Raw genomic sequence first — 24,833 nt, forward strand, 5'->3', positions numbered from 1 at the left:
TCCGTGCTGGCAATACCTGATTTGATTTTAGTGGTCACAAGTCAAAGGTCAAGGTCACTGTTACCTCAGTCCGTCTCATTCTTGTGAACATGTTATCTCAAGAACACCTTTCAGGAATTTCTTCAAATTTGGCACAAACATCCACTTGGACTCAACAATGACTTAATTGGATTTTTGTGCTCATGTGTCAAAGGTCAAGGTCACTTTAACCTCACAAAACATATTTATTGCCAAAACTAAAGAATTCACACACTAATTATGACAAAATTTCACATGTCTAATAAGATTAAATGATGAAGTTATGACATAGGGCTCTAGTTTCCCGGTGCAGCGCAGGTGGCGCAGGGTGGCGAACCCCGCACAGAGCTAGTTTCGAGCAGCGCAACCCAAGGCGCGCTCAGTTTGNCACACCCGTCACATCTGATGTCAGATCAAAGGGGATTGGCAACGTTTGGCACGCGTAATGGAAACCCAACCTGATTTGATTAACACAGCTGCAAACTAATGAGTTCACATCCCTCTCAGCCAACCACAAACAGCCACAGCATCAGATAGGGAGTATATATTCAGCATCTGTCATCTTAGAAAAGCCAAAAGAAAAGAAAGAGAGTGAGACTGCGAGAAAGAAAGAGAGAGAGCGCGCGCACAAGAGAAATGCATCATTGATTTACAATTGTGGTGACCTCCTCCCAGGCTACCTTTGCATCATCAGCCCGTGGAGGTCTGCTCACAGTTCCGTATATTCAGACACTGCGAGCTTGGACCTCCCGGACCAAAACATCAGTTTCCTCCTGGGAGAAGTTTGGCTGTCTGACGCTGCTGCTCTCTTCTGCCATGGCAAATTGAGTAAACTCTCATTACGCCGTCGCGCGGCGCATTTAAGGGCGAGGAGAGGGGCTCATTCGATTGGTGTGATGTGTGTAAAACCCATTCCACGCCTTCTCTCCTCCCTCTTTCCAACTTGCGCCGGTAGGAGGGACGGAGGTGGGAAAGAGGAGTAGCTGCGCCAGGCGCACGGTGTGCCAAACTTACAAAATCCGCCTGGCCACACCCAGTTGGTGAAGCGCAGGTGCGCTGCGCCCCCGCCTCGCCCGGTCTGTGAAACTAGAGCCCATAAAGTGCATTTGGAAATACTCACTCTGAGTGCTGGGGCCAACACAATTTCACTCCAACCTCGCCACATATCGATGTTTGGTTGTGGACTTTCCACGTTGGGATGTGACGTGCAAGGTACCCTGGGTGCATTGGTTCTTGAGTGCTGGGACTCTGTTTCAAGTTCAGCCTGTTACATGCATTGTCTGTTTTCAAAATACATTTCTGTTTTCTTAGGAAATGCCCAGTGTGCATACAGTCTCTTTCAAAATAAGCGCACTACGTTGGTACAGTGCGAATTGACAAACTCACGTGGTTATGTTTTGCCCACACACACACATAGTTGGGTTTAGGACAAAAGAACAGGGTTTGGCTTTACAATCATATTGATAGTGAACACTGGCCTTCTGGGTGAAAGTGTTGGACTCATCCACCACCACTCCCGCCCATCCTGTTCAGACTTCTGTTACCTTAACTTTTGTTGTTGTCCCACCACATTTACGCCTGACACTGCAGGGTGACTACAACACCCACTGGCCGCGTATCATGCCGACGTCAAAGGACTTTTTTATTTTGTCAGTGTCTGAAGCCAGAAGTCACTGCCCTAACGCCGGATGTAAATGACTTCAGAGTGAGACCAGGTTGCTGGAGCGCACTCTTGAACTAACTGAATAGTATGTAAATTTGGAGAGGTGTTGGAATTTACCATTTTCTTATTCAGAACTCTTCGAGCAGCAGAGCGCCAAGCAGAGTGAATGTATGACTAACTTAACCATTCATTATATCATATAAAAATAAAACGCTCTGTTTCTTCAAACAACAGGGCTGTTTTTACTTTAGTGTAGAGTGTCAGAGTGTTGAATTGACAAACACACTCTTTATATCCAAAAGGTTAGAGGCTACTTCACTGTGACATCACAGTGTTCTGCAAAAACACTTTACTGGTCGTTATTCAACACCATTACTTCAGGAATAGAAAATAGCCACACTGTCTTATTACACCCTGGGTGTAGGTAGCTTTGTTGCCTATGGACAACTGGGTGCTAATAGCATTTGCCAAATATTAACTGAATTATCACCTATCCCTTAAGGTCCTTGGAGCAATTTAGTTTCTTTGTGCTCATGTTTTGGTTTTCTGACCCACAACTTTGCTGTTTTGGTCCATTCTAACAGCCTCAATGGTAGGCAGCTGTTTCAAGCAAAAATGCTCTGATGAAGCCACTGTACACAACCGTCACTGTACAAAACAGCAGACAGGCAACGTTAACAGCTAGCTGGTGAACAAATGTAGTGAAGCATTTGGCAGCTAAAGGGCCAGATATTTCCCTCAGGAGCTGTTGCAGCAAAACAAAACGTAAAAGCATGGGGACTATTGGCCTGATGTTTGTCAGGGTGCCAGACACATGACTCAAAATAAATGAAGCTGCTCTGTGTCTGCTGTATGGTATATAGGCAAATGTTTGCTAACACATTTTGCATATTGACTTTATAATGTGATAATATGTCAGTGTAAAATATAGAGTTTCTAGCGCCACCCCCAGTTAGCCAAAGAATGATGCCATGCATTTCACTGAAGTGACAGAAAAGCATATTTCCTTATGTTATAATAGACCAAGTTTTGAGATCTCCGTCTCTTAAATGGAATGCTGAATGGAATTTGGTTGTGGTGCTCACCACTGGAAAAATGACATTCAAAAAATTCAGCTTTCAGATACAGTGTTCTCATTAGTCTGGCAATCCACAGAGCACACCGTCCAGAGTTTTCATGGGGGCTATTAATAATGAGGTTTGTGGATTATCCAGAGTGAGCAGGACATTATTTCTCAAAAGACACTTTGCTTTTGAATGTCATTTTTCAAAGCTGTGAGCTCCACAAATTAAGTTTCATTCATCTCCTTTGTGTTTGGGTGGATGTAGAGTCTCGGAGGCAAACATCACAAAAATGAGGAAAATAAAACAAAGCTATCTGCGTGGCTTGATACCACTAGAGGTAAATGAGAAAATAGGTTTTTGTGGCTCTAAGACTGCTGCACTTGAAGTAATTTGATCTTGTCTGGAAGTACTGTTGGCCAATGAGTGACTTAAATGTCACTTTTGTATTGCTTTTTTGTGTGTTTGTTTTTTAAAGAAAGAGAAAGTGAGAGGAGAGCATTTTGTACTCATTTCCCCACAGTCTAAAATTCAATCTGCCAATTTCAGCAGTCTTTCTGCAACTGTGCATCACAGCTTTCACCTCTTTCACAAAAATGTGAGGATGCACATTTTCACTTAAGCAATTTCTGCTCTATTAGGAAGTACATATTGTAGGTCCTGGCCTAGATTCAAACTGAACATCTTGTGTAGATGTGGTTTTAGCCTGGGCTGTCTGAAGCAGCAGGGACTTCAGCATGTGCTCTCTACCGGTTAAACCATGTGAGTGATTGCAGATTCATTACCACTGTGAAACAATACTGCAGAGCTGATAGTGGGGACTCTCTAACAGCCTGACGGATTCTCTTCCAGAGGTTTTAATAGACTGAGACAAAGGCTGCCGTACTGTAATCACTGCCATTCAAATGTTAACCAATCATTCTTTTTTTTTTTTTATCTTGTTTGACTTGATTATCCTTCAGCGACCTATAGGGTTTTTAAGCATTGAGATCTCATCAGTGAACATCAGGGAAATCAAGCTTCCCGTGCTCCCCGGAGAGACTAGACTAACAGAGGAGTTGAGCCGAGCTCAACAGTGCACCGCGAGCCTCGTGACTGACTCTGCCTCCCGACCGCCTTTCTGTCATGTCGCAGCCGTCAGCGGCAGCTGGCTTTAAAATGCATTCTGGATTTGGTTTATGAATTTCCAGCCTGCCGAGCAGATGCCAGACTTTTGCGCGTCCCTTGGGCCCCTGTCTGTTAGCACCACATCGCTGCTGTGTGTAGTCCAAGCTCAGGCACAATCACAGCCTGGATTCTGGATCAACAGGAAGCCTGATGCAACACAAACACTCGTGTGAGGGAGACATTTTCTTCGGCTGAGACCGAGGAAGGGTTATTATTGGCGGTTTTATATTTTCTGTCATATTGCACAATGCTGCTATCTCTTTTAAAAGAGTATCTCTATAACAAGTCAATTTTACTTATACTTATATCCAAAGTGATGCACGTTTTAAAGATATCATCGTCTTGTTTTAAAATAAGCAGATAAACATTCAGTTCAAGTAAAGAGCTTAATATTTTTTGTGTCAGCTATAACAACAAAGACACAAAATCTGCTGTTGCTCAGGAGTGGGAGGAAATATTTCCCCTCTAACAGCAGTCCATTTCCAAGGACACAGCATTCAAGTCCTATTTGAGACACAATGGATACAAGCGTCCTACCTGAAAATACCACCCATAGCCTATTAGTATTCTGCTGGCAGATGTTACCTTCTACTGGTAATGCTACTAGAAAGACTGTTCACCTCAACCTTTAGCCTTGGCAAAGGATCATTTCTACAATGTCTTGAATTTTGACACATAAATGTAATGGTAAACAGTATGGTTTTCATTGCAGTGGTCATTTTGTGATTCCACTGTTAAACCTGTTGGATTACTCATTTTTGACACTGCAACAGTGACTTAGCTGTGAAACATCACATGTCAAACAGCAAATCAGGAACTGTCACAGTCTACAGAAAACTTTAAAGCTTCAAATAAGTTAAAAGGGTACTTTCATTTTCAACCAGCTCTGTGTGTCATAATAAAGTGGGTAGTATGTAAAGACGAATCACTCCATCTTTCCAGCGCCCAGATCTGCCTGTTGCTTGAACTACAAATTGTACTCCCTTATCTTTGTATGCCTGCTGCCACCACTGACACGAAGAGTATACTAAGGGATCGCGAGAGAGCCACCCATCCTCTTACTCAGATCAAATTCCAAATCAAACTTTAAAACTAAGCAGCGCTGATCAAATATAAACCAAGATTCTGTCACTGCATTGCCTAGTTGATTTTACTGTTATTGAAAATTGTTAATTACCAGCTGGCCACCACATTGCTTTTAGACGGGCCCATTACATCACCCCTCATTGGAAGCATTTATCAGTCGTGTTGCACAGAGCATTTTGCTAGTTTTAGGTTTTCTACTTCTTGAACAAAAGCAAATGCCACAGCCCTTTTTCTCTGTTTTCTCTGGTCATGTAACACCAGTTTTAAAAGTATCTTTCTGCTGCATAGAAGCCCAATTTTATGAAAAGACCATCTTTTCAGCAGTGAAATACTTGTTTAAAATGTGTCAACAAAACGCATACAGCTACATGCGACCATGTAGGGAAACCACTTTGTCTGGTAGGTCACCTGCTAACAGTTCTGAAAAATAGCTACATGCTGTGTTGAAAAAATTAGAATAAAACTACCAGAAAATACTCTTCACTCTGCCAGGACACAACCAGAGAGTTGTAGAGTAATAAGAGCTTCTGTCTGAAGCTTCCCACGTCAGTTTTCCTTTAATGATATTTTTAATGTTATTCAGCAAAGGTTTAGATGTATGTTTTGGCCATCATTTGGTATCTTTCCAAATTCATATCTGAGTGTGTTTTACATCACTTCGGCATGGCAGATGGCTCTGAATACTATGATGCCCTTGTGGCTAAGCACACAGTCATTGCTGGTAAACTGTCAAATGTACAGACTAAATGGGTTGTAGGTGGAAGTAAACAAGCTGCCATTACTGCAGTGGCATCGCACATGTAAATCTGCCCACTAACAATCTTATTTATGAAAAGGAACTTAACTTTTAACAGCTTTTGCTATAAACAACTTGTAATAGGTGTCACAGTGCCGTTAAAGACAGCTAGAAATCCTTTCCCCCACTAATCACCAAAACCTCATTTACTGGGCTGTGCTGTAATCAGCTGCTCTAACCACACACTTACCTTAGACTTTTTATTCAACTAAATACTTTCTTTTAGTTGCTCATCTTTTGTACTGATGATTCAACTGGGAGAGTTTCATGCCCATCCAAGCCTTTGAAGTGTCTCAACCAGTGCTTCTAATTATTTCAATGGAAAGTAGCCAGTGCCTGCACAAACACTGGCTAGATTATATCACATGCTAATTTCCACATTTGCAATGTCATAATGTAGCTGTTTATATGATTATAGACTGTTTATATGATTATAGACTATACAAAATTCTGAAAGCTAAACATAACTATGGCTTTATCTAACTATTTTTTAAGCTGCTATGAATAATATAATATTATCAGTGTTACTCTCAAGTCAAGTCAATTTTATATGTACATTTTACACAAAGGTTAACACAATGTACTTTACAGTAAAACATAGAAAACATTAAACAATGAGATAGAGAACATATAAAATACTCCACATAAGTGGACAACACTTAGTGGTAGAGCAGGCGCCCCATGTACAAGGCTGTTGCCGCAGTGGCCAAGGTTCGACTCCGGCCTGTGGCCCTTTGCTGCAATTAAAGGCAAAAAATGCCCATAAAAATATCTTTACAAAAAAACAAAAAAAAAACATTCAGCAAAACAAACAGTGCATACACTCGCACACAGAACACAGTTAGCACTCACAAATGGACTACAGCAGGGGCACAAAGGCACACCTATACATACACACATATACACACATACACACTAACAACCATAAGCCTGAGAGAAAAGTAGTGTTTTGAGACTGCATTTAAAGGATGATATAGTTGGAGCAGATCTCAGGTTATCAGGCAGTTTATTCCAGAGAACAGCACCATGGTGACTAAATGCACCTTCGTCTGATTTGGTTTTAATCCTGGGTACATTCAGGAGACATGTGCTTGGTGATCTGAGGGATGTGGTTGGGCTATTGAGCAGGTCAGAAATATATTTAGGAGTGACACCATTTCAGGTCAGTGGAGTGTTTTCAGTACAGGTGTAATGTGTTCTGTTTTCCTAGTCCCAGTTAGCGGTCTCACTGGAGTCTTTTTGGGAAGTCCAGCAAAAAGGGCATTACAGTAGTCTGATCTGCTGGAAATGTCCATCTAATCTTAATCTCAAAAACTTTTTGTGAGGGCTGTCATATGGACTGTGTAACTGAAATGTCAAGGATCGAGATGTGACACTGGAATAAACTCACTCTTTTAAAGTCTGCTAATTTTGTGAAAACATGAAACCTTAAGAGGACATATTGCACATTTTCAGGTTCATACTTGTATTTAAGGTTTCTACTAGAACATGTTTACATGTTTAAATAGTCAAAAAAGACTGTATTTTGCTCATACTGTCTGTCTGCACTTTCTACTGGGAAATAAATGAAATAAAAACTTCGTCACACAATCAGAAATGATCAATATCAGCAACCAAGATCACATGTTTCCCTGACCTTAGTATGTAGCTACATGTCCTCTCCATTGTGATTGGCTAAAGCGCAGCATCGTTCAAACTCAAAGAGAAGTCCGACTTGACTGATTAGCTGAGCTATGAGTTTAGCTCGACTACTGCGTGCATGTAATAGTATTGATTAACATTCAAGTGCATTCAATTATCTGTCTTTCTGGCTGCCGATTAGCGGACTAAAGTTGCTGCTGCTCTGCTCTACTCAGTGAAAACAGTCGGTTCAGAGAGCCAGAGCCACATGAGAGCATATTCACTGAGAAATATCAGCGACTCTCCTCAAGAGTGAGGAAGTGGTCTCTACCTAAAAATTCACTCAATTTGTCGCTCACTAAGGGAGCTTAAAAGCTCCAAATCTAGCAAGAAAGTCACCAAGATGGCAGTCAATTAAAATTATCTATGCAGAAAATAAACAGAACTTTTACTTTTGGAACTCTGGACCACCAAAATAACTTCACTAACTTTGCAATTCGTCTGTCTGGATTTCTCATTCTTGGCTGACATTGCAACACTCCCAAAGCTGTAAAACATGATCTAAGACACATCGATTGTGTGTGATGTGTCAAACAGCAGATCAGCAGCAATCACAGTCTACACAGAACTTCAATCATGGAGACTTGACAGCTTCAAACGAGTTCAAACGAGGGAACATTATCACAGATCCAAGCTAGCTACATGCTTTACAGGGAAACCAAAGAAATCCAGTGTTGTCCAGCAGCTCAGCGTCTTGAGATTTTGAAAGACAGAGGCAGATGGCGCAGAGAAACATCATTTTTCAGGCTCCCTGCTGCCACATTTGTTTTCATATGAATGTCTTTCATCTGCATTTTTGCCAACAATTGATTTTTTTCACACCTTCACTGTACAACACTAACAATATGCAAAATACCTCAGGCACGCTTTTTTCTGCATACACATGCGTAAAAAGTGCATACACTCACGCATGCATAACCAAGCTGCTGCACGCACGGACACTCAGTCAGAATCAATCAGCGTGGCCTGGCATTAGTCACAGCTCTGCTCCCTGTCTTTTCCCTTTGTGATTGAGATGGCTAAGGATAGACGGGCCAGACACTGAACCATCCCACCGGGACGCTGAACAATGATGACAGATGAATACCTGCAAGCGACAATCAAAGTGCTCTTTCATCATCACAAATTCAATTTGAGAGATGGACGTTTGCCCCCCGACGCACGCGTTTCCCCAGCATTAAATTCAAGCCTCAATCTGTCACGTTGAGGCGGCAAATGTGATGCTAATGTGAGCATGAGTCGTATGATTTGTTCAGCGGAGACTTGACGTCACTTCTTGGCGGCCTGTTTCTGTGTTAATATTTGTGATGAGTCAATTAGTGGATGTGACAGAGGAGGGGATTTGCAACAGGTGCTTGTGCTGATATGCAAAGGTACCGTATCTTCAAAGGAAAGGATTGTTGTATTCTTAATTCTCTCTCACATTCATCTCATTTCCCTTTTTCCCCTCTTATTTTTGGTTTTCTTCTATATTCCCCTTTTTTCTGTCTGACCTTTTCCCTTCCTTTCTCTCCATTCTTCTTCCTTTGTTTTTTCTTTTTTCTTTTCTCTGCCCCTTCAGGGAGTGGTGGCTGCAGAGAAGACCAGAGGGGGTCAGCTCCTCGAGGAGCCAAAGATGTTGCCTTTCCGAGCGAACACCTTCAGCCTCCAGGTGTCCATCCAAGATGTTCCCCAGTTCCTGTGGAGCATCAAACCCTTTACCACATGTCAGGTAACCATGGCAGCAACATACAAGATATGAAATGAAAACACCCTGTATCTATGATACTAAAGTGCTAATTTGCAAGATCCTGTTTGTGCTGCTAAGAGGTAATGAGTGTGGTGTGTCTGCCCTGCTCCTCCCAGGGGTCACTTATCAATCAAACTGTGTGAGGGGTGGTCTGCTGTGTGTGTGTGTGTGTATGTGTGTGTGCGTGTGTGTGTGTGCGCGCGTGCATGCGTGCATGTTTAGGCTTGTTATTTAGAGACTCTCCAGATTGTGGGGTGTATTTTACTGTATTGATAATCTGGTACGATTCTCTAATAAGGCACTCATGAGGAACAAAATGATATTCATTTTCAATTTCACACACAAACTCCACCAGGGGCAGAGCAGGGGGGAGGCTTCTGGGCTCAAGCCCCAAATGTTTTATCTCAAAGATACCAAATCTATGCTGTTCGTCAAGTAAAAAAACAAAAAAAAAAAACAAAATCAGGTCAGATGCCAAAAACTACAACATAGTCCAGTCAGACCCTCTCTTACAAACCAGGAAATACTGTTGATATTTATATACTCAGTGACATTTTTTTAATATTAAAATGATGATTATGCCATTTCTGTATATCTACTTGTAAATTATATTGTTTATTAATGTTTGAAAGTGCCAAAAGTCTCTCTCCAAGCTGTCTTTGATCACACATGAGAGAAATAGCCTTCATGACTTTCTGCCAGAAAGTCAGGTGATGTCATATGAAGAGCGACGCAGTTCACATAGACAGATGGTGGTGGTGGATGAATGGGTAAAGCACCGGACGTTCACCTATGAGACTGGGGTTTGAGACTTGTGGGCCAATGTTAGTGTCCTTTTTGGTTGTGTGTATGTCATATTTCGATGCTGCTACGACACTGCCAGATAAAGTTGGCTAAAATGTCACTGTGGAATTATTTTTGAACCATAATGGGACATCATGATTGGATGTTCTTACAGCATTTCTTCAACATCTCACTGTTTGCTGGAGATCTAATAAAATTGAGTAAATGGTCTAATATTCAATAGCATTGAAGACCGCATGTACTTGGCATAGGTGCGGATCCTTGATTTGCAGAGCAGCCCAAATTATTATGGCATGGATTCAAATGTGGAAGATTTGTCAGCAAAACATTCATTTTGTGAGTTTAGCTCCAGCATTGTAAAACAGACAAACAGACATAAATATTATTAGATACTAATGCTGTTTACACCAAATTCATACACTACCCACGTTATGTATCAGAAAATAGTAACATCAGACAATTATTGCCTCTTTTTAGGTGGCAGGAGTGAAAATTAGTCATCCTCAACATTTGTTGTGTTTGTGGTTTAAGGATGATGAAGACAGTTGGAGAATAATTAGATACACAATAGGATGTAAGCTCTAAAGAATGATTTTTTTCCCCCTTGGCAACTATCACATTTTTCCCAAATGATGTACAGATTTTTAGGCATTCTGTTATCTCAAATGGCTTGAAAAAAGTGCATATAGCTGCAGGAAATTAAAAACTAAATTCTCTGGGAGAGCTGGTCAAAGGTCACTGTGACCTTGCGTCCATCTCATTTCATGAACACAATATCTCAGGAGGGCATTGAGGAAGTTTCCTTAAATTTGGTACAAACATTAACTTGGACTTAAGAATGAACTTATTATAATTTAGCGGTCAAAGGTCAAGGTCACTGTGAACTCACAAAACATTTTTTTGGCCATAATTCAGGAATTCATACACTAATTGTGACAAAATGTCTCATAGGATAAAATGGTGATGTGATGACATTTTATACCCAAAAGGTCAAAGGTCATTTTCACTGTGGCATCACAACATTCTGCAAAAACACTTTTCTAGTCATTATTCTTAATCATAACTCAGGAGCAGAGGGGAGACATTTGGTCAAATACTGAATTGGTGACACTAATCTTGGGTGTCCACCTAGAAACTGTTCTGATTGTAGAGATCTTCTGTGCTGCTGGGGGGAAGATGTGTGTAAAGCATTCATGTTTTCACACATGGATGTAAACTCTAACCACAACTTGACCTGTTCTTGGAGGCGAACAACCAAAAGGCAGTAATCCTTCATAGAGTATTAGATGGTAATGTTTGGTAGCCATTGTTGTCACATGTGCTCCAACAAAGAGGACGAGTCAAGTCAAATCTGGCTTGATGAAAATAACTTTTTCTTCAGTTCACAACATTCATACGGCTTTGACTCGCTTTATGTTTGTGTTTGTGTGCACCATTTTGTGCTTTAAAGCTGCTCTTTTAGCGTGCATCCTTCTGTCACCCACATTTCTCTCTGTAGGATCATAAAGATGGACGTGACGTGAGATTAACAGCTTTGTGTTTGTTTTGCTTGCAGGAGCATTAAGATGCAAACAGTATTAGATGGAACGCTCCGCAGCAGTCAGTGAATGCTGCTTTGTACCTGTTGTTGCCATTTGCAGAGCAGCTGAGCTGTGTCCCCACTGTATGCTGTTGTTGTTTAAACATCTGAATGCGGGGTGAAAGCTGTTTCAAAGACACCCACCCTCTCCACAGCCTTATTTATGAGGGCCTCGGGATGGAAGGCAGGCACCACGAACCTGCTTTGGTGGAGCAGGTGTAGAATAATAGCCGAGCACCGTGCCATACATCAAGTCAGCTTTTAGTGCTAAAGAGCATCCGAGCTTTCCACGTCCATCACCCCTCCCCCTCTCCCTCAGCCACCAGCTCCCCGACTCCATTATCTGCTGCTGTGAGCTGCACTGGGCAGCCAAGATCAAAGCCACAAGGGTTAAGTCATCAGTAGGCACGCCGGCCGCCGCTTTTAATGCCGCGGTCTTCACTAAAAATTGTCTACAGGTCACTTTTAATATGCAGATATGGCAGAGACGGAGTGTAGCAGAGGTCAAGGACATTTCCCCACAGATGTGCCCGTTCTCTGGAAATTAATTATACATCAAAGGCAGTCTTTTCCCTGCTCCCTGTATTCCCACGTATATCGCTTACAGTACTTAGCAAGCATGCTGTCGCTGCTATCAGAGTTACCGTACCGGGAATCAGGCTGTATTTGTAAATGGATTTTTTCTCTCTCTCCTTAACAATAGTTATTTCCATGCATAAATATATCAAGCCGTGGAATCATTGAGACTTCAAAGCCAACTCCTACCTTTTATCTTGCAATGTGTAAGTGGCTGTGCATGTGCCAGTGTGGTCACATGTGGAGCAGCGAGCTGAATCATCTCATTTAGAGCATATGTTACCGTGTTATGTTTCTGATGTCCCTCTTTTTTCTCTGTGCTTCCTCAGGAGTTCTCCTTCCCCCAAGTGTGGTGCAGCAACCAGCAGCCCCTGCACTGTGCCTTCTCTCTGGAGAGATACAGCCCTGCCACCGCCCAGCTCTCCTGCAAAATCAGCGTGCGCCAGGTCAAAGGCCACGAGCAGATTCTGCAGGTCTACACGGCTGTGGCCGAGGTGAGGATCTGGGGCTGCGGGAGAGGAGGGGGTGGGGGGGGAGACGTTTCACTTTCTCCCTCAACCTTTATGTAACCTTCCTGGAGTGTGTCCACTGACAGCAGGGGCCAGCTCTCCTGAGCTTGCATTGTGTATTAATAGAGCCAGGAGGACACTCTTACTTTCTGTCTTTCTTCACAGATTTATGCTAAACACAGACAACAGAGATCCAGCTGTTCACCACGTTTGCCGCACATATTTTTTTTAACCTTTATCCATCCAGGGAGACGTGTTCCAGCAAATAGCTTGCATCACATTCACATGCATTAACACCTGGGAGCTGCCCGGTGTAACAACAGTCTTCTGTCAGCCACTGAGCAGCTCCACTGGAGCAGCTAGGAGCTAGAAATCCTCACTCAAGAGCACCTTGACAGTAGTTGTTAAGCCAGAAGAGAGCGTTACTCATTGATTTTACCCAACTGCTTTTTCACAACCAGTCACAAACATGCTTGTCCTACCTCAAGGCCACCAACACTATTTAAACTCATGGTATTGCCGTCAGATGCAGGTGAAATATTATTTGCAATCATTTTTTTATGGTTTGTTTTAATCCTACCGTCATGATTAGTTAGGGTTTGACAGATAGGAGGAAGAAATAAAAGTGTTTATAGGAGCTGTGAGCAGAATTCAAATCATCATCAAATCACACACACATACAGTAAACAGACATGACAGTTTCAGAGGAGGAGGGTCTATACTGCATTTTACATTGTGGGTCACCATGTTGGATCAATATCATTTTCATACAGAGCACCAACATAGCAGTTTTAGAGGAGCTTTACAGCAACATGAGCCATTAAATTTCAGTCCAAATTTAGCACAAATGTTAACCTAATTTCCAGAAAATTTGCACAAGAAAATGTGAATGAATCAGGGTTACTATTATGTAAACATTAGGAGTTGGTTCATGGAGGTAATTTGATGGAGGCACTAATTTTCCAGTGGGGTGCATTTAAATCAGTGCAGAACAGGAGGACACAAAGAGACAGGGTGGACTGGTAAAGCAGCCCTGGAATTTGCTGTCAAGCGGCCCCAGTTTGATACTGGAGGTTTGAAGTGACGCTACGTGTTTGTCGATCAGCAAATCATTAGACTATAAAAACCCACAAACTTTTAATTTGTAGCAATTTTTTTGTGCTAATATGTAAATTGATGAAACATCCAAGGTTTTCCTCCTTACGTTTATGTGTACAGACAGCAAAAATTCAAAGTTGAATTAAAGCTACAAGCAGCGATGAACCTCTGTGCAACTTGGGGGTCCTGGCAGGATGCTGGGCGACGAAGCTTTTCTTTTCTGTAAAAGTCGGACTCTGCACGCAGCAGTGAGATGGTACATCATTCACAGAGTGAGGGTACTGGAATGACATTTCTCATCTGGTACCACTTTCTGTGTCCACTAGGTGGCGCTACGGAACTTTTTTATGTCACGGTGTTGTAAATTAACTGTAAACTACAACATGTAAATTTCAGGTACGTCAAAACATTTTCTGACAAGTCTTACTTGCTGCCAGTAGTTGGTACAGTCACTATGACGTAATTTTCATGTAGATGACTTCAGGCATGGAGCCTTACAAAACAAGTGAAATTTGGTGCAGATAGGACCATGTATGCTGGAGTTACAAACCACTTCCTAGGGCTGTCATGTTTCCCACAGTTTGAACTTGAATTGAATGAAGCTAACTTGACAGTGCTGTGTTGAGCGTTTCCATTGCACTGACTTTACATCTCACAGTCAAATTTTCAGTTTCAGCCCTGGCCTTGGCCTTTCAATAAATGCAACCAATGAGCTGGTAACTGTCACATAACTTGAAAGTGACCCATGGTTTTATGCATCTAAAGTCTGATAGCTCCTAGCTTGATAAGCACAATGCATTCACAGCTATGGTTAACTCATGGATGTAGAAAAATAAATAGCTACTGGACCCAAAGATGGCGCCAGTTCAGTCCAAACACCAAAAAAAATGTTTAAGATTTTTTCCGCAGAATGCAGCCCACTGAATATGTGCAGTAGTGTTTCTCCCACTGGACCCATCTGCAAGTTCACACTCATAGACTTTACGCTGTGATAACATCACAGATTTTTAAATTGCTTTTCTCAGCTCAAACAAAGTTTTACAAATATAAAACCTCCTTAAACCAAAAATTCATAGTAAAAATATCATATCTGACTGTGTTTTTCAGGTGTCCTGTCAACAGGTTTATGGACATCTCTATTATAATGGTGGTCTATGGGGAAAATGCTTTTTGGGCCGCAGGGGATGTTTTCGTTGCAATACCATGAGTGGCCACTGGGAAAACTTTGCAAGGCTGAGCTGGTTTCTTAGGGGCCTGGGTTAGCTAAGACAATGCTAATACTAATGCTAATTTTCTCTCCAAAAAAACAGGCTTAACATACCATCCGGTCTTTTGATACAAACAAACGCTGAGTAAGACTTTTTTAGGTGACCAAAATGTTCCCATTAACTTTCAGTAACAAAAAGAAAACAAACTAAAATGGCAACAGCTACAGCTTCCCTGCACTCTGTGAAATCTGGGGTTATGACATGGTTCCGTTACCTAACCGATGTTGTCGCTGTGGTAGCGATTTGCCGATACATTGTGCTGTGCTTCCTACCCTGTGCTTTATTTTGGTGGCAGACAATGACTGAAGAAATCCTCAACTGACAAATTAAAGCACACATTTCCTGTTTAGGTTTGATCTCCAGCCCGATCTGGTGGACTTGCACTTCACTTTTGTCTAACAGTGGCTACAGCTGGATAGTGCTTCAGTCATAGTTTGCTAGTAAAATAAAAAATTAAAAGAACTATCAAGAGACAACATATATGCTTGAGCTATTTAGAAGTGTGTGTGCGCTGAAACCGCTGGTGCTGCAGTTGGATGTGCCTCAGGCTGGATAAGATGGGATATCTGCTGTAGTGTGATATGGGACATGACAGGAAGAGGGCGCTGTGCTACTATCCAGAGTCAAAGGATTGTTATGGGGCCAGAACAAAAAGTCACATGAAGCAATGTGGAAAAAGTAAAAGGGTAATACTCCACCCCGAATTCTGAACACAACACCACCTGAAGGCTTGACAGATGGCCTTAATCTTTGTAGTTTACTTCCCTGTGACGGTAAAACACAGGATGAAGTTAGCTCAGATTCTTATTGATTACAGTACACAAGCGCTCAATAGTGAATCCACTCCATTGCTGTTTGCTTATATTTACAGTATGTTCCACATACTGTGATGGGTGTGTTTGAAACTGTCTCTTTTAGCTGTCTGTAGTGGGGTGTTTTACATTTGGGGAAGTAACCGTGTGACATGTCTGGGAGCCAATCAGTGAAACATAAAAGACAATTTAGACAAAGAGCTGGCTAGCCAATGAGTGAGCCTGGTTAAGTCTGATTTATGATAGGGCTCTCTAAGGAAATGATTTGTCTTCGACCGCAAAAAAAAAATGTCGCTGTACATCTTCCCTTCATGTCGTGCACCTGAGGAATGTTATGTCGCAGACACTGTCATATTTTGTCACGCAACATGATTTGGTAGTCATGGCGTGCCTCTCTGACAATCTAGAGTTTTGTGCATCTTGGTGTGAGCAGCATAGAGCCGGATCTGGTTGACCGGATCATCAAATTGATTGGCAGACACCCGAAAATACCAAAAGTGCACTGCCTCGTCCACGACCCCCAATTGTTGGACCAAAACATATTCACCCTATAGCTCCCTCGTTTGGTTTAATAGACGGATTAACCACCACTTTTTTTGTGCTCCTGGTGTTTTTTTTTTCAGTAGAAGTAAATTTGAAACCTTTCCTCTTCAGTGAACTCAATGATTTCATCAAATCCCTCCATTATCGACATGCAAAAGGATACAAAGCAGCACAAATATAGCTACAGAATAAACAGTTGTCAGAAGGATATTTGTAAAACAGTTAGATCCGACATCACTCCGTTTAACAGGTGTTCTGAGCCATTAAGGGTTAATTAGCCAGCATCAAGGGTTGCTGTAACAAACTTTGTACCACAAAATGTAACATATATTACCACAAATCACATTTGAGTTGAATAATGCATAGTCAGAAAAAGACAAAGGGACAAAAAGAAGCCTGAACACTTTACTGTAAATCTCCAGCTATGCTCACGTGACATCAGAGGACGATGCAACATACCAGTTAAGCTGTTAACTCATCAACTGTCAACAAATGGAGACACGCAGATGTTGCCTACATCAGTGATTTCAAACTTTTGTGCCCAAGGCAAACCAAAGGGCAAGCCAAAATCTCGACATAAGACAATAAAGATAAGAAAAAATGAGACAGGTAGCTTTCGTGATACTGTCTACTGAAAGGTTGTTTTTTTTTTCTTACAGTGGTAGGTTGTCTTCACTGGTGCTTTGCTGTAATTTGCTCCGTACAGTGAAGTGATCCATTGTCCCACTCACAGCTTTCTCCTTTAAATGTTACCATCCCTCACACTGGCTGCCAATCAAGGCTTCTGATGTGTCATACTTATAATGCCCACACACGAACGGCGACAAATCGGTTCCCTGTGAAGGTTTTTTTTTTTTTTAAATTAAATTAAATTAAATAACATTTTTTAGCTTAAGGTTGCCTCTTTATTGGAAAATGGGTGCACACAGCATAGTGATATAGTCAATTAAAAATTCATTCATAACTTTTTGGCCCAGTTGAATATTGCAATAATAATGTGTGGTCATCACAAAATCCCATTGCACACTTAGACTGGCATCACAGCGTACCATTTGAGTACCACTGGCCTATATGATATAAAATATCTGGTCTGTGGTAAAGTGTAGACCTACACAAAATAGCATGCTAGTGTGCAGGAGTGTTTTGTGTGTTGCTTGGCAACAGTCCAGACCCAGTCCAGTTGCTGAACTATTTGAGTTGGCAGAGTCAGATAAATCAATAAATAAACGAACGAAACATAACCTGTTGCTGTTTTTTACTGTTGATAAATGGCGCTTGTAGAACTGTTGTATTAAAGCAATAAAACCAAATCACAGTCGTGCTGATATACAGTATAACTCCCTCTCATGTGATGTTGCCTAAATATATATCGATCGGGATGATACAGTGTATCTAAACAAGCTGGCTGGAGGGTAACATCCGGTCACCATGGAGATGACTGAAACCTTTTGCCCAGTGGTGTAGTGATGGTTGATAAGGTGGTTGATGTACTACAGGTAGAAAGGTAGGGTACCAAGGAGGAAGTGGGTGTACTCTCCTATATATTCAGATGGCTTTTTGGCTGATAGATGGATATGCTGTAAATGGCGGCGAGGTACTGTAGGTATACCTCATGTACCTGCGTGTACCCTCCACTACACCACTGCTCTTAAAGAAGCATAACCGACACTCATCAGAAGTGTTGAGTGACTTACCATTGATCAGGCTTTAGAGTGGATTTGACCAGTGAGGGAGGAGGATACAGGTGTTCTAGTGAATGCAAACCAACCAATCATTGTTGAAATCCATTGTAACTGATCTGCAGTCAAACTGAGCTCAGCTACTGTTAAGCCAAAGGAGTAAACTCCAAACATTTAAAGCCACATTTTCAGTCTGCAGGGTTGAGTGTTTGATATTCAAAAAATAGATTTTGGGTGGTGCATCGCTTTAATCTTGAGAAATGCCAGCACTAACTGCACCACTTGAGGCTACCAGATGTCTCCACCTTTGTCTTATTTGTTTACAGTCTGTGCACTGATGTTTTCAAATGTTAAACACACCTATCTGAATAGTCCTGACCCAGTACACCCTATCCATCTGGCTCTCCAAGCTGGTAAAAAACAAACACAAAGCAACATTTGCAAATAATATCTGACCCCGGTCTGATTCTGCTCTGTGTCTGTTTTGTTCCTCCAGACTGAAAAGGAGTCGGTTCCATTTTTTATGCAGACAGACTGCACCATCACGTCCCAGACGGGGCCCAAGGCCTTCAAAATCCCCTTGTCCATCCGCCAGAGGATCTGTGCCACCTTCGACACTGCCAACGCCAAGGGCAAGGACTGGCAACTCTTAGCCCAGAAGCTCCACTTAGATCGGTGAGCGTATGATGTGCATCCTCTCTAAGACTGCATGATGTGTGCATCCACTCCTCTGTAATGGCCTCGCCTTGAACACACGCTGATGAGAATGATAACATGCTGTGAGTGTTGTTAACCACATGAATGGGGCTTTATATGCAGCTCCCTTTTGTTCTTCATGTTCTCTCTCAGCAGAAGGAGACAGGCCTGGTAATGTGATGTGTTGTGTGTTGAATGCTGTATGTGCATTGTGGTTTTGTGCTGGCCTTATTCCACCAACAGTGAAATATCAAATGCATCTGTCAATATTGATCAGCCAGTTCACATATGTGTGTTTTACTTGTTTGTTGTTTTTATTAAATGAAAAGATGCATTTATGATGAGACACCACACTAATATTTACTCAATCCAGTTGTTGTCTTTGCTTGGTCTGATCTTGTGGCAGCTATAATCTCCTGTTAAGTGCATGATTCATGAAATGCTGGTATCTAAGAGTCCTTTGGGATTCCAAATTATCCAGATAAGCTTTCCTCTCCAAGTTGGGGCGGCTTTGAACTGAGACTGATGTGACCAATGGCTGCAGCCTTTTATGTTGCTTGTTGTTTTCCGCCTGTAAAGCACCCAGGAGCTGCAGTGAAACACTGCCCCCAACTGGATTCAGCGCTGCATGATACATAAAGACATTGCACTGGCATGGCAACAAGCTCTTCTTTTCTTTAATTTTGGCAGCACCTGAGAATTAAATCCAAAGCAGACTGTGTTTGCCAGTAATTGCTCATCATTTGTGATGGTAATTTATTCTCTGTATTTTTGAAAGTCTTAAAAGGTCACACCTTTTGTTTTACCTACATGTAGAACCAGATGGTTTTGTTTACTGCACCAAGACAATTTGTGTTCAATTAATTTTCAGTCACAGACAGATATAATTAGTAGATTGTATAATAGTCAAGTGAAGCGGACCCGAGGAGCCATATGGGTTTTCTTAGCATTGATTTAGGACTAATGTTTAGAGTGAGGAAAATGTTGATAACTATTCTTTATGCAGCGCATTTTCTTATTAGGTATACATTCTAATATATATAACCATAATGACATGTTTTCCAAATTGTACAGGAATATGCAACCATTGAATAAGAGTCTTTGACCCCATACTTGACACTTTTAGCACTTCCCAGAACCCTAAAAACAAATTCTGGGATCTCAAAAACCAGTTATTTCACATATATATATATATATATATATATATATATATCATGACATCCATGTGCAGCAGTTGAAATGTTCAACAATTCCATCCTATCCAAAATAGCATAACAAAAATAATTATACCATTTACAGGATGTAATTGTAATTTGTGGTATTTAAAATTCAAACCACTCAATCACCCATCTGGCCTAATGCACTCAAAGACATTCAAGATATAGTTTTAACAGTAGAAACAATATGGCAACATCTCTGACCATAGACACATTTCTATAGGATCAAGATATACATTGTCACACTGCCCATCCCTACCAGCCACGTAGCAGCAGCTATACCTGTTAGCATGTATACAATGTCAGCACAGGCTGCACCTGAGAGCTACTGTAGGAGCAATTCAAATAATGCGATAACAACATACACTCACCTTTAGTCAGCAGATATTTCAGAAACCCTGAAAATAAATCTGGGTGGATGTAAAGTAGCAGTTACATCTGTGATATCAGCAATGATAAATTAAGTTTGTATTGTTACAAAAATGTACCTAGTTTTTAAGTTGATCTGTATTTGTTGAAAACACAGACATTTTTTACTCAACAAGTTCCATCTTATCTTCTTAGGTACACCCACACAACTTCTCATTTACATCTTCAGAGATATGGCTTAAAATCACTGCAAAATACTGTTACATCTTTATAATAAATTACGTTGGCTGTGCTTTCAGATTTATATTTTGTACACACAAAAAAATAAGTAGTTCATAAAAGACAAGTCTTCCTTAATCTACATAATGATCTGGCGCAAAGTTTTTTTTCTAGTAGCATATATTTTAATTAATGAAAGGTCCTCACATTTCTAACCTGTGTTACCATTTCTTCCGGGTGTTTATGATGCTAAATAAGGTATTAATCTGATATATTGTCTGTTGGTATAAACACATCAAAGAGCCACACTGTTGCACCAGCACATTCTCACTCTGACCTTGTCACATATCGACGTTTCGTCATGGACTTTCCATATTTGGATATGACGTGCAAGGTACCCTGGGTGTGGTTTTTTTTGCGGTGCGTTTTGCCTGTTACATGTGTTGTCTTTTTATAAAATACATTTCCATTTTCACAGGAAATGTACAGTTTGCATACAGTCTCTTTCAAAATAAACCACTACATCGGTACAACACTGCAAATGGACATTCTTTTCTTCAACAATCAAAGCACGTGGTTACGTTTTGCCAACACAGACATGGTTGGGTTTAGGCAACAAAAGCATGTGGTTGGGTTTAGGAAAAAAGAACAGAGTTTGGCTTTACAGTCACACAGGAAGCAAACACCAGCCTCCTGGGGGAAAGTCGTTGGTTGTTGGACCCATACGCGTTTCCCCCTGACACCACTTGGTGCCGCTATGTATCATGCCGATATGAGAGGACAGCTTTTTTTGTTGGTGTCTGACGCTGGAAGTCACTGCCCAAGTGGCGGGTTTCAACGACTTTGGCATGAGACCAGGTTGGTTGCACTGGGTGACATGTTCCTTTCTTACATGTCAACACACTCTGTAGTTTTTCTTTGACTCAAGCCTATACACACCACCCTGCCCACTACTCATTAAAGCATCAAATGTGTATTAATCCACAGTTGAAAATAGTTCCCACCAAATGCGTTAATTCTTACCGTTTATGTTTGCTAAAAACTACAGTGCCCAGCTGCTTCAGGGAATTGCTTTCTTTAGTCTATAAATGGGATTTGATGTCAAAAAGAAAAACATAGAATAACATGAGCCTTATCCTTTAAGGTCTGCAGTTTACTTACCTTGTTTTCTGTGCATCAAAGTCACACTATATCTATCATCAGTTTGGCTCATGCCTTTTACAAGATAAATGCATACATAATCAGCAAGGATACACTACATATCTGAAGCCAACATTAAACATTTCCCTGTGTTCTGTCCCTGAAGTGACCTCTTCCTGTGCTGTTCATTAATCCAGCTTTGTGTGCTCCTCTCCAGAAACCTGGGTTATTTTGCAAAGCAGCGGAGCCCGTCGGCAGTCATACTGAGCCTGTGGGAGGCTCGCCACCAGGACACTGCTGACCTTGACTCTCTAGCCAGTGCCCTCGAGGAGATTGGCAAGATTCACTCCAAAAGCTCCCCCAAGGACCAGGATGAGCCGGAGTCTGACTTCAATCACATACAAGCGGGCAGTGTATACGGAACGGGCAAACTAACAAATCAGACAACAGAGGACTCTGCTCCTGAATATACAAGCTGAGGGGAAAGAGAGTGAGTGAAAGCTGACAGACTAGGGCATATATCTGTGTACGCACACGGCCAGTGATAGACAACACACCACGGCAGTGCGCCGGAAGGTCACAAGGTTGTGAGTGCACAGTGCGAGCAGTCAACATGCCGACCAATTACAATAGACGGAGGTGAGCCGGTACCTGCTGTGGATCTACCCCTCTCTTTTAAGAATCTGTCTGAGGATGGACTGTACATTTTTTCTGCCTTTCCACTCCATTTTAAGTTAATTTTTAATTTATTCGTTGTTTCATGTTAAAGCTGCCCCTCTGTATATTCATTTTTCAGGTCAGAGGGTGAGCGGGTTATATCCTGAACTTTGATGCATATTATTTTCTGAATTTGTGTTAGATCCTTTTTATCTCACTTGGGACTGTCACTACCACCTCCCCTCCTTTTCCCAGTGGTCCACCCGGCAGCTGTACATATTTGCATACAAGTTCTTATATGCAAATAAGATGATACAACTGTGGCGTCATTTCAGAGACACATGATCAGATTTCTTATTTTTCCTCACACCACATCCCTGTGTCAACGAGTGAATGAGGACTTCGAAGCTATGTTTTTTGGCGTCCAATATTATATTTTTAAAAGGAAGCTGCTGATTGCTTAAATGTTGTGATTGTGAACTTTTAAAGCCAAGTATCTTGACATTCGCCCATTTTCATCTCTCAAAAAAATCTAGTCTATGGGAAGATAAAAAATTCTCATAGACAACCAGTGTTGTATGATCATTTATTTAAAAAAACAAACAGTTAAGAGAAATACAGTATCAGCCCCAGTTTAATCATAAAGGACAGCACGATCAGAGTGTGACCTCACATGTGTTAACCCATAAGGGAAAAACGATGGTTGTGGCATAATGTGGCAGAGTGAGATTTCTAACCGTGGCATTGCAGTTCATTACAGTTTCCTCCACCAAGCGATAGAGAGGAAGGAAACTGTAAAACATCATTTCCTGGCACGGCAGGGAGCGCATCGCCACGTCTTATCACCCAATTCCCACCACTAACACCCGTCACACAGACCTCATATCAGGCCCTGACACACCCGACTGCCCCCGCCACCCCCTCACCCCAAACACATGCAGACACACACACTGACATTTCATGGCTACAGAGGTCATGTGCACATCGAGGCTGTGTGAATTTGCATATTGTACAACAAAACAAAAAAGGAATACTGATGGTCACGGTGTCAGAGATACAACATGCTGTCACTTTTCTGTTCAAACAGCTTGATCTCATAGAAATGCATCAAATAGTCACGACCTCTTAACAACACATAATGTGGTGGTGGGCATGAAATTTAGTGAAAGTTTAGTGCTGGCAACACGAAAACAACGGCAATGCAAAGTCAGTCAGAATCTTTTCTGGGGATGGACACATGAATTAGTATAAGTACAGAATAAGAATAAGTATAAAGAGCGAGAAAGTTCATGTAAGGTGGCCAAGGGGCTATGGATAGGTCAAACATGCATGGACTTTTAACCAGGAGACTTCTGTTTGTGTCACATGTGAAACCAAAAGTCAACATATTTTGTTGTTTAAAAAACACTACTCAACTAAATACAATCATTTCTTATTTTCTTTGATATTTTTGTCATAGACGGATGATACAGGTAGAGGTAGAAATCTCAAAGGCAGATATCTTAAAACTTGGACAAATAAAATTTTAAGAAATATATTAGTACTCTGATTTTTAAATATGCTAGGCTAGGCTAAACTAGACTAGGCTAATGTATACTCAAATAGAGGAGAGCTAGTCAGTGTGTGGAGCTGTAGGGGCAGGTTATAATTGTTCACTTCTAGAGCTGACTTACAGCAGCAGGGAAAAGACTGACTTTTCTGAATTCTATACAATTAATCACACATCCGCACCTTTGTGTGGAGTGTTCGGAAGGGTTAGCTACAGGGAGCTTCGTCCCATCTGTGACCCCAGCACTTCTCTGTGATTCTGTGACACAACACTACACAGACTTCAGGGGGGAAGTTATTTTTCATGAATTTACATGTCTGTCCTCCCAAAATAATAAAATGTTTGCCTGGGGTAAAACCACCATATAACACAGACTCCATTTGGCCACAGCCTCTTCTTTCTGTAAGCTAGCAGAGTAGCCTAAACATGCATCTAGCGAGGAAGAGCAGCATAGCAGAAGGACACAGTAGGTGGTTATGGATTTAAACATTCGTTTGCCCCAGGAAAAACATTTTGTCATTTTAGGCAGACTTCAAATACATTTGGTAATACAAGTGACTGCTGGATAACAGGTATAAAATAGCAGTTTTGCATAGAAAACACTACATTAGCTTGTGACCAAGTCGTTTCAGTGAGGGTATACTTAAGCATTTGGTGTAAAACACCCTAAATGTTGGCTATTTTTAAGTGTTGTTAATCACTGTTAAAATTAACAAAAAGATGCTAATTGTGACCTGTAGACTATGACATGATGCCATTTTATTAACCTACTGTTTCACTACAACATAGGCCCTATTTTGGCCCTGAAAGGGCCCTGTGGCCCTAGTTTCCCACATTTTCTGCCTATATGACTAATGGGAACAACAGTTTTTTAAAAGTAGTCCAGTACTGAGCAAGAGAGCTGCAGCGACAAAACAA

The 24,833-nt window shown here is 41.4% G+C and overlaps 1 protein-coding gene across 1 annotated transcript in view; it reads left to right on the top strand.

Moving 5' to 3' along the window:
- Positions 1–23,857, top strand: part of unc5db (unc-5 netrin receptor Db) — a 274,435-nt gene extending 250,578 nt beyond the window's left edge. The window contains 5 exon segments of the mRNA XM_050051503.1: positions 9,033–9,182; positions 12,489–12,653; positions 18,565–18,743; positions 21,927–22,101; positions 22,103–23,857. Of these exon segments, the coding sequence (XP_049907460.1) occupies positions 9,033–9,182; positions 12,489–12,653; positions 18,565–18,743; positions 21,927–22,101; positions 22,103–22,144 (711 nt within the window). The 3' untranslated portion in view covers positions 22,145–23,857.
- Positions 23,858–24,833: the final 976 nt, after the last annotated feature.

The sequence above is a fragment of the Epinephelus moara genome, chromosome 8 (genome assembly GCF_006386435.1).
Source record: "Epinephelus moara isolate mb chromosome 8, YSFRI_EMoa_1.0, whole genome shotgun sequence".
In the NCBI taxonomy this organism is placed as follows: Eukaryota; Metazoa; Chordata; class Actinopteri; order Perciformes; family Serranidae; genus Epinephelus; species Epinephelus moara.